Raw genomic sequence first — 16,168 nt, 5'->3', positions numbered from 1 at the left:
CCCCTGCCGCACTGTTGCAAGCCTGGCTCCCACTCCGCGTTTCCAACGGGCTGCAAACATCTTCCTCCACCGCCCTATCGCACCCTCCCGAGACGGGCTGCTGGCTGAGTCTCCCCTCCACACCAGGCCCGGAGTGATGGTCCCTGAAGGCGCGCAGCGGAGCCCCCCCGCGCACCCGGAGCCCAGTCCTGGCCGGGCCCTCTAGGGGCCACAGGAACGAGCCCGGGCCTAAGGTGAGGAGCGAGGTGCGCATGCGCTGCACGGGTTTTATTGCGTCACCGCGACTCTGGAGCCAGCGGCTCGATCAGGAGCACGCTGCACGCGCCTTCGCGCTTGCGCATCTTTCTCTGCCAGGCGCGCGCCGCAGCGGCAGTGCTTGCCTCGTGGTATATCTTTTTTTTCCAACAGGTGCATGCGTGCTGTTGTCTCCGTCAGCATGTCCATGAGCAGTTCCTGCTGTAGCTTCAGGTAGTTGTTCTCCTCCAGCAGCACCTGGCTCTTGATCCGCTGCACCTGCGCCTTCCAGCCCGGGGTGGTCGGCGAGGGCAGCTGCGGCCGCGACCGCACCGGCTGGCCCTCCGCGGTCCACCGGCCGCCGCGGAACACGAAGGCCTCGTCGCTGAGGCGCGTGCGCGGTGTGCCGTAGCTGAGGCCTAGCTCTGCCCGGCGCGTCTGGTAGTCCAGCAGGTAGAAGGTGGACATGGAGGAGATGCGGCGCAGCGGAGGGCGCCGCGGCGAGAAGCGCCGCGAGAAATGGTGGGCCCAGAACTGCCGCAGCTGTTCCCACAGGCGGCTCGCATGGCCCGAGGCCGAGCACCCGAAGGCCTCCAGGGCAAGGGCCGGGTGGGCCTCGTCAGGCACACGGATACCCAGAGCAGAGCCTCGAGGACGCGGGCGACCCAGGCTGCTCCCTTGCCTCGCAGGCCTCGATGTCCAGAATGATAAAGGCGAGCCTGGGGCACTGCTGGAGAGCAAGAGTCTGGGTGAGCAACCTGCTTGGACGTGCTGCCCCCTCAAACCGCGAGGCCTGGTGGGCAGGGCTCAGGCCCGCAGCTGGCGCTCAGGGTTAGCCAGCTGCTGGCCACTGAGGAGTCCATCCCTGCACACTCGTACTAGCAGAAGTCTCCCCGAAACCCCCTTCCCCAAAGACTACTGTGTCAGGCTTTGGGGATAGATGGGCAGGTGAAGGACCAGAACCCTGCTCTCTGAGTGCTGGGTGGCTGCTGGAAGGGGTTAATAGGCCCTTAAGGGAGGAAGGAATGATAGCAGAGACAAGTAGGTACTTAAAAGACGCACAGGAATTTGACAGGTAGATTGGGGGTGGGTAAGGGAGAGCCGCTAGGCAGAGTGAAGAGCTAGGCAAGGCTCGAATGTTGCACATGTGAGGAAGAGCTTGGGGTAGGATTGGTGTAGGGTATTGAGCTGGAAATAGCAGAAGAGGAAGCTGGAAAGGGGGACCAGGACACTATATGAGGGTGCTGTACAGGCAGGCTTAAAAGTTTAGACTTCCTTCCGTGGGTTAGAGGGCGCTGCTGAAGCACTGCGAAGCCAGGGCTGGATCTACGTTCTGAAAAGTATCTGGTGGATGTCTAGGATACCCAACAGCATTACTGCCCTCGTCATTCAGTTATTTTACAACCTTGAACTGACTGGCATCTGCTTTGTGCCAGTCCTTGGTCTGGGTAGAGGGTGCCAGCACAGCCTATGCCTGCCCTGAAGATGCTCCTGGTCCAGCTGGGAAGCCACATGTGTGTGTGTAGATCACAGTCTGGTGTGGTCAGTCCAGTAGAGGCATGTGCCATGGGCTAGGACCTATGCTTAGGGCTTGAGCCAAAAGGGGTTGCGCAGACTGGATGTGACTGTTATCCAAAGCAGACTACATGCTCAAGGAAATTAAAGTCCAGATAACAGACATGTTCCATACTCCTTCTCCCCCCATTCCTGTACGTGCTGATTCTGTTGTGTGAGAAAGAAGACTGTATGCTTTCTTTTGAATTCCTCTTCTCCCAATGGAGAGTGAAATGAGAAGGAACCCTGGGACAGGGTTACCTCTGTCATGCCTTCATTAATTCAACACACACTTACTCCTCACACATAGCTGGGCAGTACTACCCCCTAGATCTGGCTCAGGGACATGTCTCTTGGAAGCCCAAGGCTAGAACCTGGCCCACCCTTGAGGTTGCCTCTTTCCAGAGGATCCTTCCCCGATAATACTCACATGTTGTACCTCACCTGGAGGATGTGTTGGAGGTGCCAAGCTGCTGTCCCAGGCCTGGCCCCATCTCTGAACCACTCAGTTGCTGTCTACCGGCTATGACTCACAATGCCTCTAGGCCAGATCAGCTAATCTATAAAACAGACCCCTGGGCTCTCCCCTGTATTCATTCAGCACACTTATTGAGTGCCTTCTCTGTTCCAGAAACTGTTCTTCCAACGTGAGGAAGATCTTCCGTCATCAAGCTATCATTCTTAAGGGGGAGAAGGTCATAAGCAGAGCCTAAGATAGGAATTTGTTCTAGGGGATTGAACAAAACAGTCCCTCATGAAGCTAACTAAGGGTGTCATGGGTCAGGTTTCCTAGAAGCAGAGCCTCAGATGAGAATTATTGAGGGATTTACTGGGGAAGTGTTTTTGGGAGAAGGGAGTAAGGGAAGCAGGACAGGGCAGGGAAAAGAGCTAAAGCTAAGCAGGAATGTGGCCTCAAGTGGAGACTAGCTCTAGCCAGATCTCACAGGGAACTGTAGAAATTGTGCCACAGAGTTAGGTCTCCTTACTGCAAGGGAGCCAATCTTTTGTGCCCTTCTCCCCCACCCAGCCCTCAGTCAGTCATTGTCAGGGGCAACTGTGAGTTTGTCAGCCAACACTTAAGGCACCTATGGGGTGGGTGCACCCCCAGTAAAGGGATTTGTAGGATGTCAACAGCATAAAAGAGGGAGGAAGAGGGCTTCCCTGGTGGCGCAGTGGTTGAGAGTCCGCCTGCCGATGCAGGGGACACGGGTTCGTGCCTCGGTCTGGGAAGATCCCACATGCTGCGGAGTGGCTGGGCCCGTGAGCCGTGGCCGCTGAGCCTGCGCATCCGGAGCCTGTGCTCCGCAACGGGAGAGGCCACAACAGTGAGAGGCCCGTGTACCGCAAAAAAAAAAAACCAAACAAACAAACAAAAAAAAACGAGGGAGGAAGAGAATAGGTAATAAAAATGAAAGGAAATGGGGCTTCCCTGGTGGCACAGTGGTTAAGAATCCACCTGCCAATGCAGGGGACACGGGTTGGAGCCCTGGTCCGGGAAGATCCCACATGCCGCAGAGCAACTAAGCCCGTGTGCCACAACTACTGAGCCTGTGCTCTAGAGCCCGCGAGCCACAACTGGTGAGCCCTCATGCCTAGAGCCTGTGCTCCGCAACGAGAAGCCACCGCAATGAGAAGCCTGCGCACCACAACGAAGAGTAGCCCCGCTTACCGCAACTAGAGAAAGCCCACGCGCGGCAACGAAGACCCAAAGCAGCCAGAAATAAAAATAAAATGAATAATTTTTTTAATGAAAGGAAATAACTAAATGAATAAGAATTTCTGATTGTGATACATGCCATGAAGAAAATAGAGAAATACAGAAAGTGACTTTAGGACAAAATGAGGTGTAGGAACCAATTTAGACCTGGCACTCGATGAAGGCACTTGATATTCATACTAAGACCTGAATGATGAGAGACTCTAGCTACATGAAGACAGGGGCTAGAGGTACAAAGGAGTTGGGCTTGTTTGAAGGACAAGTGCTGTGTTGAGCTGTGGGAGGAAATGAAGTCAGCCCTACTCGCCAGCCACACCCAATCAATTGCCATCACGTTTACTTGGCTTTCCTGACCCCAAGGGTCTCTTGCAGGGGCCTCCTAGTTAATCCAGCATCCTGATGGCTCTAGAAGGGGTCACCCAGCTCCAGGGAGCTCACAACATAGGGCAGAGCCAAGTGGTAGTGCCACCTTCTGGGAAACCTTTTTCTGTAACAGTTTTATTGAGGTATAATTGACACAATAAACTACATATATTCAATATTTATAACGCACACTTTGATATGTTTGGATAATTTGATGTAAGAAATCATAACCAAAATCAAGATAATGAAGATACACATTACCTTCAGAAGTTTCCTCTGCTCCCATCACTATATAGATTAATTTGAATTTTCTAGTATTTTATATAAATAGAATTATTTAGTATGTACTTTTTTTTTTTGCACTGGCTTTTTTTTTTAATAATTTATTTATTTTTGGCTGCGTTGGGACTTCGTTGCTGCACGCGGGCTTTTCTCTAGTTGTGGTGAGTGGGGGCTACTCTTCATTGCAGTGCGCAGGCTTCTCATTGCAGTGGCTTCTCGTCGCGGAGCACGGGCTCTAGGCACGTGGGCTTCGGTAATTGTGGCACGCGGGCTCAGTAGTTGTGGCTTGTGGGCTCTAGAGCACAGGCTCAGTAGTTGTGGCTCACGGGCTTAGTTGCTCCGCAGCATGTGGGATCTTCTTGGACCGAGGCTCGAACCCGTGTCCCCTACATTTGCAGGCAGATTCTTAACCACTGCACCACCAGGGAAGTCCCTGCACTGGCTTCTTGCAGCATAATTATTTTAAGTTGAAATTCATTCATGTTGTTGCATTTATTAACAATTCATTCCTTTTTTGGTGAATAGTATTCCATTATATGGAAATACCACAATTTGTTTTTCCGTCCACCTGTTGATGGAAATTTGGTTTGGTTCCATTTGGGGGGCTATTACAGATACAGCTGCTATAAACATCTGTGTACTACTCGTTGTGTGGCCACGTGCTTTAATTTCTCTTGAATAAATACCTAGGAGTAGAATGGCTGGGTAATATGGTAGGTGTATTTACCTTTTTATGAAGTTACCAAGGTTTTTCCAAAATGGTTGTACCATATCCCTACCATCATTGAAAGAGTTTCTGTTCCTTTTCCTCCACATACTTGCCAACACTTAGTATGGTAAACCCTTTTAATTTTAGTTATTCTATGGGCATCCCTGATGGCGCAGTGGTTAAGAATCCGCCTGCCAATGCAGGGGACACAGGTTCGAGCCCTGGTCCGCGAAGATCCCACATGCTGCGGAGCAACTAACCCCGTGCACCACAACTACTGAAGCCCGTGCGCCTAGAGCCCATGCTCGGCAACAAACGAAGTCACCGCAACGAGAAGACTGCGCACACCGCAACGAAGAGTAGCCCCCACTCCCTGCAACTAGAGAAAGCCCGCGTGCAGCAACGAAGACCCAATGCACCCAATAAATAAATAAAATAAGTTTATTTTTAAAAATTTTAGTTATTCTAGTGGGTGTGTCTAAATTGTGATTTTGATTTCATTTCTCTGTTGGCTAATAATGTTGAGTGTCTTTTCATGTGCTTATTTGTTACCCTTGTTGTTGAAGTTGTTCTTGTCTTTTGACCTTTTTTTTTAAACTGGATTGTTTGTCTTGTTGAGTGTAAGTTCTTTAATGCTAGATAAAAGTCCTTTGTCAGATATGTTTTGCAAATATTTTTTTCCCAGTCTATGGCTTGCCTATTAAAGCAAAAGTTTTTAATAAAGAGCAATTTATCAATTTTTACTTTGACCCTCAAAAGGTCATGCTTTTCATGTCATATTAAAGAACGCTTTGCCAAACTAAAAGTTTCACCATTTTAGCTTTACATTTTGTGTTCTATTTTGAGTTAATTTTTGTTGATAGTGTTCTTTTCATATGGTTGTCAAGTTGACCCAGCACCATTTATAAAGACTAGCCTTTCCCCACTATTTGCGGTTATGTCTTTATTGTTCATCATGTGACTGTGTATGTATGACTGTTTCTGGGCTCTCTATTCTCTTTATTGTTCTTTTTATTCTTGTACCAATACCATATTTTCTTAATTATTGTAGATTACAGTAAGTCTTTATCTGGTAATGTAAATCTTCAAACAGTTTTTTTTAAGACTGCTTTGGTTTTCTAGGTCCTTGGAATTTTCATATAATTTCAATTCCATGTAATTGAATTTCTATCCTAATTTTAGAATTAGAATGTCAGTTTCCACAAATAAACCTTTATGCTCACTGTTCAAAGCTCTCTCTTATCATCAGGATAAGCTTGAATCAGCCCTCAGAAGGTTGTCTAATGGACATGGAATCAGAGCCCAGGAATATTTTAACCCAGCCAATCACATATTCGCCTTCTCTCCCTCACTCCCTCTTCCACCACCCCCCCTATTGTGTCTATGTTATTAAAGCTACTTTTCATTAACACTCATGACATTTCAGGAAGGTCCTGAGTGATATCAGGAATGGTATTCAGCAACTTTCAATTTCCCTATTTCCATGGTCTACAAAAGAGGAAAAGCTACAAAACCCAAGGAAGCCTTTTTTGATGATTTGAAAAGGAAAAGTTTAGAGGAGGAATAATTCCCACTTAACATGTTAACTCCTTTCACAAACAGACCTTGATTTTGAGGAAATTTAATGAAAACTAGTTTTGTTTTGGTTTTTTTTTTTTGCTGCATGGTGCAGCATGCTGGATCCCAGTTCCCCTAACAGTGATCAAGCCCATGACCCCTGAAGTGAAAGCGCGGAGTCCCAACCATTGGACTGCCAGGGAAGTCCCGAAAACTAGAATTTAAAAATGCACAGTCAATAACAATGGTTCCTGGTTCCTTTGAGGCACTCCGTCTAAATGTCACTGAAAAGACCAGATTTGGAGCCTGTGAGGAAAGGAGTACCAGGTCCCAACAGGTCTGAGTTTAAGGACGTAAAGCTCATTCTGATGGCACAGAGGAAAGGAGAGAGGACTTAAAAAAGAATTTTCATTTCTTCACAGTCATAGTGGCTGTAAATGTCAGTGGATCCCTTCTCTTGGCAACCAAGAGGAATAGTTCCAAAACCAAGGAAGCAAAATCTTGTTTACCCTCATGACCATTTCAATCCAGCTTCTATGATAATCTGTTAGTGATATTTAACCTTCTCTGAAACAATGAGGGGTTCTCTGTGCTAACATAGTTTTTTAAAAACTACAAATATTTGCATTTGTATAAGACCTGATTAAAACAGTAATTCAAGTAGTACGGAACACAAGAAGAACATAGTTATACAAAATGCACATGCTTCACCTGGTACTTCCATTTTCTGCATGGTGCCTTTTTAGGATGCATGAAAGGATGCCCATCCCCTATGTGGTTCATCCTTCCCTTGGACTTTTTCTTCTTTAGCTTCTCCTTCAGCCTTCCTCTTGGGCTTGGTGGTTTCAGAAGGGGTGGGATGCAGCATGAGGGGTAACCACAGTGGTGGTCTAAGTGTTGCTATTGCTTCCTCTCTCATACCCATGCTGCTCCCAAGCCATTTTGCCTTAAAATTAGTTACATGCATGTTCTTTGGAATCTGCAATACTCTATAGAAAATGTTTAAATTTTGTTTTAAAAAATAACTGAAAAAAAGTGTTGATGATGTTCTATTTGCTCTAGATAACCACCAGGAAGCACCCTGGAACCTGAGAGTCTGCACCTGGGTTTGAGTGGTAGTGGCTAACCAGAGGGGAAGGTAAGCAGACAGGCATGAGAGCACTGAGTTCCCCTGAAAATGGAAGATTTCAAAGTCTTCTGAAGAGTGAAAAGTGGACTTAGAATGTGCATCATGACACAGTACAGAGTGTGTGCCAGCTGAATTTGGAAACATCTGCCTCAGGGCACTGGGAGCAGATCACAGGTCAAATAGCACTTATTTTCAGCAGAAAAACATCTTTTGTTGTCCTATTGAAATGTTAATTTAAATGCTTTATAGGTAATTTATAAATTTATTGTGGTTTTATATTTGTATAACAGCTGTAAATAGGTAGGCTTATGTTTATAGACATTTAAACAAGAATGTGTGGTGGGTTAATATTCTGATTAGCCCATGTATAGTTGTCCTGAATATTCCTTTTTATACAGGTACCTGTTATCATTTAAATGAAAATCTGAGGCTTCCTGCAGAAAACAGAATTATTTGGGGGCTTCTAACTTCCAAAATAGACTCTATAGGATCTGAACAACTCTGAACAATTGTCTTGAATTGTGAGAGCCTGACCTTTTTTTTTTTTTTTGGCCACACTCGCTGCGTGGCTTGCAGGATCTCAGTTCAGTTCCCCGACCAGGGATTGAACCCTGGCCACAGCAGTGAAAGTGCCGAATCCTAACTACTAGACCACCAGGAAAATCCCCTGGCTTTTTTTTTTTTTAAGTTGTAAATTTAAAAATTGTGCAAGGAAAAAAAATTTTTTTTAATAAAAATTGTTCAAGGAACACCAGTATACCCTTTATCTAGATTCCCCTACACTCAGCATTTTACCCTATTTCCTTGATCATTTCTGAACCTTTTACATACATCATAGTCCTTTGCCCTAAATACTTCAATGTGTATTTTCTTACGTAACCACAGTACAGTTATCAACCTTATGAATTTACGTTGATATAATACAACCATCCATATTTCAATTTTGTCAGTTTACTAAGAATGTCCTTTATAGAATTTTTTCCCTCTAGTACAGGATCCCATCTAGGGATAGGTATTGCATTTAAGTGTTGCAAAGGAACCTTCCCTACTGTGGGCAGACACTTTTAAGACCATTTAAATGTCCTGTTCCTCAAAATTCCCACTAAAGTTAGCATCCACTGGTGACTCTTGCCTGATCCAATCTTTATGACTGCCAAATTATGCTTTTCCAACACTAGCACATACTTATCAGTCGGCCCTCAGCATTCTACTGTAAGCAAGAGATCTTCTTTCTCCTCTGCTGGTATGGTGAGATAATAGAGAAAAAAAAATACATATATATATATCTCCGCCCCCAGGCGCATCTTTTGTTCTAATATTTGGTCTTTGACTCCTGTTCCTGACAGTTTCTATATCCCTCAGAATTTCCTGAGTTATAGCAGTGTCTTTTGGTCTAATGAAGTGACTCATGGTGGGCTCCTGGATAGGAGCTGTTCACCAGAAAGACAGAGCCATGATTGGACACTTGGGACTTTCATCCCCTCCTCCCCTCCCCCATTCTCCAAAGGGGAGAGGGGTTGGAAATGGAGTTAATGATTGATCCTGCTTCCATAAAAATCCCCTAAGTCCTGGTTTCAAAAAGTTTCCAGATCGGTGAACACAGCCATGTACTGGGAGGGTAACACATCCAGCTCCACGGGGACAGAACTTCGTGCTTGGGACCCTCCCGGACCTCGCCTTGTGTATCTCTTCATCTCGCTGCTCATCAGTATCCTTTATCATATCCTTTAATAAACTGATACATGTAAGTGTTTCTCTGAATTCTGTGAGCTGTTCTAGCAAATAATCGAAGCCAAGGGGGAGGAAGTCATGGAAACCTCTGATTTATAGCCAAGTCGGACAGAAATTGCGGGTAAGCTGAGGATCCAATTCTTGCGATTAGCATGTGAAGTGGGGTCAGTCTTACAGAACTAAGCCCTTAACCTGTGGGATCTGACACTAGCTATCTCCAGGTAGCTAGTGTCAGAATTAAGTTGTAGGACACCCAGCTGGTGTCACAGAATTGCTTGCAATGGGGAAAACTCCCACACATCTGGTGTAGGAAGTGATGAGAATGTGGTAGTAGTGTGACAGTAAAGAAGAAACACAGGAGGGGGACTTCCCTGGTGGTGCAGTGGTTAAGGATCCGCCTATCAATACAGGGCACACAGGTTCGAGCCCTGGTCCGGGAAGAGCCCACATGCCGCAGAGCAACTAAGCCCGTGCGCCACAACTACTGAGCCTGCGCTCTAGAGCCTGCGAGCCACAACTACTGAAGCCCACGTGCCTAGAGCCCGTGCTCTGCAACAAGAGAAGCCACCGCAATGAGAAGCCTGCGCACCGCAACCACGAGTAGCCCCCACTCGCTGCAACTAAAGAAAAGCCCATGCGCAGCAATGAAGACCCAACGCAGCCAAAAATAAATAAATAAAAAGTAAATAAATTTATTTAAAAAAAAAGCAACACAGGAGGAGTGTAAGTTTTTTCTTTACAGGTATAGACTTATTAATTCTACTTTTCTTTTCCTTTTTAAAATTTGTTTACAGTTCTCTTTTTCAGTGGTTTATAGTTCATTTAATTATTTTGATTCTCAGCTGGCTGGGCCCTCCCCCAGAGATTCTGATGTAATGTTCTGGGGGTACAGCTTGGGCACTAGGATTTTAAAAGCTTTCCAGGTAATTCCAATGTGCAGACAAGGCAAAAAACAAAAAACAAAAATAGCCTTGCAATGTAAAACATAGAGACCAAGGCAAGCAAACAGAAAACAGCTGAAAGGAAACAGCGAAACCATACAGAGAAAAAAATTTTCAACCAAAAGTAGTCAGCAAATTTTCTCCCCAGAAAACAATTATGAAACTGGAAAAAAAGATTTTTTTTAAAGATTTAGGGCTCTGGAAATTGACCATAAGTAAATGAGAAATTGAGAAGCATTTATCCATGAAAAACTTCTGAACTCTGGTTAGAACAGTGAGAGTCTGTGGCATTCTTGTCTGAGGCTGCTAACATTCCCCCAGCTTGGTCAGCAAGCTAGCTGTCCCAGAATTGGGGAGGCTGCACAAACCAACAGCTTCACTGCCAGAGGGGGGCTCACTGAATCCGAAGCAAACCACAGTGAGATACTACTCTATATTCTACTAAAATGGCTATTGGCGATGATGTGGAGAAACAAATCCTCCTACATGGGAAATGTAAAATCAGCAGCCAATTTGGAAAACAATTTAGTAGTGTCAAACAGTTAAACATAAACTTAGCATACAAGTCAGCAATTCTATTCCTATGTACTACTCAAATGGAAACTTGTCCATATGAAGACTTGTATACAGGGAGTTCCCTGGTGGTCCAGTAGTTAGAATTCGGCGCTTTCACTGCCCTGGCCCGGGGTTCAATCCCTGGAAGCTGCACGGCGTGGCCATGGATAAACAAAATGTATATCTATGCAATGTAATATTATTCAATAATGGAAAAAGAATCAATTCTTGATACGTGCTACAACATGAAGTGCAAAAACATTATGCTAAGTGAAAGAAGTCAGATAATGATTCCATTTATGTGAAATATCTAGAAAAGGGAGATCAATAGTGGGAGAAAGCAGTTCTATGGTTGCCTTGGGTTGGTTGGGAGTTGACTACAAATAGGCACAAAGGAACTTTTTGGTGGTGGAGTTATTCTTTTTTTTAAAAAAAATTAATTAATTAGGCTGCATAGGGTATTAATTGCTGCACGCAGGCTTTCTCTAGTTGCAGCAAGCGGGGGCTACTTTTCGTTGTGGTGCACGGGCTTCTCAATGCAGTGGCTTCTCTTGTGGAGCACGGGCTCTAGGCGCGTGGGCTTCAGTAGTTGTGGCACACGGGCTCAGTAGTTGTGGCTCACGGGCTCTAGAGCACAGGCTCAGTAGTTGAGTTGCATGGGCTTAGTTGCTCCGCGGCATGTGGGATCTTCCCGGACCAGGGCTCCAACCTGTGTCCCCTGCATTGGCAGGCAGATTCTTAACCACTGTGCCACTAGGGAAGTCCGGTGGTGGAGTTATTCTAAAATTGGATTGTGGTAATGGTTGCACAATTCTATAAATTTACTAAAAATCAACGAATCATTCACTTACAGTGGGAAAACTTTATGGTATGTAAATTATATTTCAATAAAGTTAAATAAACTATGTGAGGGTAGAATAAAGATACTTTTACATGTGCAAGATTTCAAAAAAAATTACTACACAGTCTTTCTTGGGATAGATGTAACTATTAATTGAGGTAGTAAACCAAGAAAAAGTGAAAATGTTGGGTTTTAAGGGAAAAATAAAATATATGTCTATACAAAGAGTGGTACACCATGTCCATAGCAGTTGTATATCATATAGCCAAAAATTGAGAACAGCCCAGTTGTCTTATTACCTGGTTAATGGATAAACAAACTGTGGCATACTTGTACAATAGACTACTACTCAGCAATTAAAAGCAACAAATTACTGATACATTTTACAACACAGATGAGGATCTCAAAACAATATGAGTGAAATAAGCCAGATACAAAACACTATATACTATATAATTGCACTTATATTAAGCTCTAGAAATGACCAGTCTTTTCTATAGTAACAGAAAGCAGATCAATTTTTTGCCTGATGCTGGTGGTGGGGACGGAATGGGAATGGATATGAGGAAACTGTGGTATAAGAAAAAATACATTTGGTCTTTATTCTGGGTTCCTGGCACAGAGCTTCTAAAACCCTTGGCATTTCCTGAGTGATGAGAGCCTTTTGTTATTCATATCATTATGAATATCATATCATCATTCATGTCATTATGATGATGTCCCCTTCCAACAACACCTGAGTTTATGCTAATCAGGTGATTATTGCTGGGCCCCTTGATCAATTCAGGATAAGGGTGCTAGAGAAACCAAACCAAGTGATTTAGAGGAGTAGGATTTTCAGCTCCACTTCTGACCTTTAGGAAGGGGAGAGGGACTGGAGATTGAGTACAATCACCAATGGTCAACGATTTATCAATTGTGCCTACTAATGGAACCTCCATAAAAACTCCTAAATAATGGTGTTCAGAGAGCTTGCAGCTTGGTCAACACATGCAGGTGCTGGGAGGTTGCATGCCCAGAGAAAGTACAGAAGCTCTGCACATTCACACACATACACATCCATACCTTGCCCTATGCATTTTTCCATTTGTTCCTGAGTTGTAGCTTTTTAGTAAACCTGTGATAGCAAGTAAAGCACTTTCCTGAGTTCTGTGAGTTATTCTCTTGAATTACTGAACCTGAAGGGGGGTGTCATGGAACCCCCAAATTTGTAGCTGGTCAAGCAGACATGTGGGTAGCCTCATTTGCAGCTGGGCATCTGATGTGGGGGCAGTCTTAGCCTCTAAACCTGTGGTGTCTGAGACTAACTGGGTAGTTAGTGTCAAAACTGAATTGAACTGACAGAAGTGGTGTCAGAAGAGAACTCATATTTGGTGTCGGGGAACTTCAGAGGAAAGTTATGGTGTAATGGAAATGTTCTGTATCTTCATTATGTAGTGGTTACATGGTATGTGCTGTACATTACCAAAATTATGGAACTATACAATAAAGTTGAATTTTTAAAATGTGGGATCTAGGAGTTGAGGAAACAGGAGATCTGAACCCAGGAGGAGGTACAAGGAGGTCCAGTGACAGTGGCTGAAGAGCAGTCTGTTAACTGAAAAAAAATAATTGCACAACCTAAAAGTTGAGAATTATGTTTTATTTGGTGGGCTTGCTGAGGACTTAAGCCCAGGGGATAGCCTCTCAGATAGCTCAGAGGGACTGCTCCAAAGAGGTAAGGTAGGAGTCAAGATATATAGGGGGTTTTGCAACAAAAACCAGGTAGTCGGAACATCAAAAGATTACTTTTTAAAAAAAATTTATTTTATTTATTTATTTTTGGCTGTGTTGGATCTTCATGGCTGCGCATGGGCTTTCTCTAGTCACAGTGAGTGGGGGCTACTCTTCATTGCAGTGCTCAGGCTTCTCACTGCGGTGGCTTCTCTTGTTGCGGAGAATGGGCTCCAGGCTTGCGGTGGAAGCCCTATGGTGGATTTTTAATATATATTCTATCTTTTTTGAAAACTAAGCACAAAAGCAGAAATTTGATTACTTATTGAAAAAATAACATACGCATTATAAAAATATCTCCTTTCCATATCCAAAGTCTTAGCCACCTCTTGGGCATCAACCACTCTTAGCAGTTTCTCCTGCATCTTTCCAGAAAGCTTGTTTGTCCAAGCTCATATCCATGAGAATATAGCTCCCTTTGCAACATGAAAGGAAACATACTTTTCTCAGTGCTTTTTCACATAACACTAAATCTTGGCAATCATATCTATATACATATGTGTTCACCGAATGCTTTCCAATGCAGAACCATTATATGGATGAGCTATATTTTATTTAACCAGTTCTCTATGATGGTGGTTAGGTTGTTTCTAGGATTTGGATACTACAAACAATGCTGCAATGCACATCATTGTGTGTATATATATACATTTTTTTTTTTTTTTTTTTTGCGGTACGCGGGCCTCTCACTGTTGTGGCCTCTCCCGTTGCGGAGCACAGGCTCCGGACGCACAGGCTCAGCGGCCATGGTTCAGGACCTAGCCTCTCCTTGGCATGTGGGATCTTCCCAGACCGGGGCATGAACCCGTGTCCCCTGCATCGGCAGGCAGACTCTCAACCACTGTGCCACCAGGGAAGCCCGTGTGTATTTTTAAACACAAGTACATCATGTGAATATTCTATCAAACCTAGATATAGATACAGATATATTCCCAGGAGTAGAATTGCTGGGCCAAAGCATATGTGCATTTTTATTTTATTTTTATTTATTTTTTAAAGTTTTTTTTTTAATTTATTCATTTTGGTTGCTCTGGGTCTTAGTTGCAGCACGCAGGATCTTCGTTGCAGCATGCAGGATCTTTAGTTGCAGCATGCAGGCTTCTTAGTTGCAGCATTTGAACTATTAGTTGCAACACACAAACTCTTAGTTGTGGCATGCATGCATGTGGGATCTAGTTCCCCGGCCAGGGATCGAACCCAGGCCCCTGGCATTGGGAGCGCAGAGTCTTACTCACTGGACCACCAGGGAAGTTCCCATATGTGCATTTTTAAATGAATATAAATAATTTATTTTGAAAATCATCTTGCAGATTATAAGGTCAAAATACATTCAACCCAATCTCCCACACGTTCGACATCTAATTATAAAATGATTATTTCTTTTAAAGAAATACTCCAATACCTCAAAGTACCTTTTGCATTATCAAGAAAAGATCTTATGCCTTTTTCCAACTGGAACCATGGTGGGTGTAGAAGAGAAGGAAAAGCCTTAAGAAACAAGTGGAGGGATTTTACAGAGCCTGAGATCGAGTGCCTGAGAAAGAAGTTTGCCCAAAAGATGCTTCAAAAGGCAAGGAAGAAGCTTATCTATGAAAAAGCTAATCACTGTCACAAGGAATATAGGCAGATAGAACTGAGATTCAGAAGGAAAGGATGACAAGAAAAGCGGGCAAGTTTGGTGTACCTGCTGGACCCAAATGGGCATTCCTCATCAGGATCGCCCACTGAAGATCTGAAAGGTGTTACAGCTTCTTCGTTTTCGCTGCATCTTCAACGGCACATTTGTTAAGCTCAGCAAGGCTTCAGTTAAGACTTGAGGAATGTGGAACCACATATTTCATGGGGGTACCTGAACCTGAAGTCAGAAAATGAATGCATCTACAATTATTGTTATGGCAAAATCAACAAGAAGAGAATTGCCCTGACAGATAACACTTTGCTCCATCCCTCGGTAAATATGGCATCATCTACATGGAGGATCTAATTTGAAGGGCTTCCTGTGGCCCTTCAAATTACCTTCTCCAGGAGCCCAGATCAACAGATCTAACAGGCTTATTAGACGGATGAACTGAGGTGTGTCTACCATGATTATTTTTGTAATCTGGTCAGTTAATAAACAGTGACTGATTTCAGACTATAAACAAATTAAAAACTCATTCTGCAGGGATTTGTCCTCAACTTCTTTTTAAGAACATTATGCTTTAGCAGAAAAACCCCTAGAATTCCAAGATTCTTGGCAGGACCTACAGTCCTGCTCTGTCTTGGGCCCAGACCCAGGATTCCCAGGATCAGCTAAACCTGAATTCCCTTTTTTTTAGGGGCTCTATACTTTACCACCAGTCACTCAGGCTCATACTCTCATCGTTGCCTTTGGTTCTTCTCTTTCCCTAGCCTCCTGAATCCAGTGGAGCATTCTTCAGCATCAACATTTAATGCTTTTGTTCCTATACACCCTGTCATTCCCTAATTCTGCCCTTTAATCAACTTCAAGAAGTGGCTTCCTAACCAGCCTCATAGTGGCGGCATGCGGGCTTCTCCATGCGGTGGCTCCTCTTGTTGCAGAGCACGGGCTGTAGGCACACGGGCTTCAGTAGTTGTGGTACGCAGGCTTAGTTGCTCCTCGGCATATGGGATCTTCCCGGACCAGGGATCAAACCTGTGTCCCCTGCATTGGCAGGCAGATTCTTATCCACTGCTCCCTGGAATAATATTAAAATAATGCTTCCCTAGGGAATTCCCTGGCGGTCCAGTGGTTAGGACTCGGCTTTTTCACTGCTGGGGC

The 16,168-nt window shown here is 44.5% G+C and overlaps 1 protein-coding gene and 1 pseudogene across 1 annotated transcript; one reads left to right on the top strand and one right to left on the bottom strand.

The window, feature by feature from the left end:
- Positions 1 to 275: 275 nt before the first annotated feature.
- Positions 276 to 2,282, bottom strand: CBY3 (chibby family member 3). The gene is given in 3 exon segments (XM_065873759.1): positions 276 to 398; positions 400 to 961; positions 2,233 to 2,282. Coding segments are annotated over 3 exon segments (735 nt in total).
- Positions 2,283 to 14,824: 12,542 nt separating this feature from the next.
- LOC136120337 (large ribosomal subunit protein uL30 pseudogene) lies at positions 14,825 to 15,375 on the top strand (annotated as a pseudogene).
- The last annotated feature ends 793 nt before the right edge of the window (positions 15,376 to 16,168 follow it).

The sequence above is a fragment of the Phocoena phocoena genome, chromosome 3 (assembly GCF_963924675.1).
Source record: "Phocoena phocoena chromosome 3, mPhoPho1.1, whole genome shotgun sequence".
NCBI classification, from domain to species: domain Eukaryota; kingdom Metazoa; phylum Chordata; class Mammalia; order Artiodactyla; family Phocoenidae; genus Phocoena; species Phocoena phocoena.
This window is presented reverse-complemented; position numbering and strand designations above follow the sequence as displayed.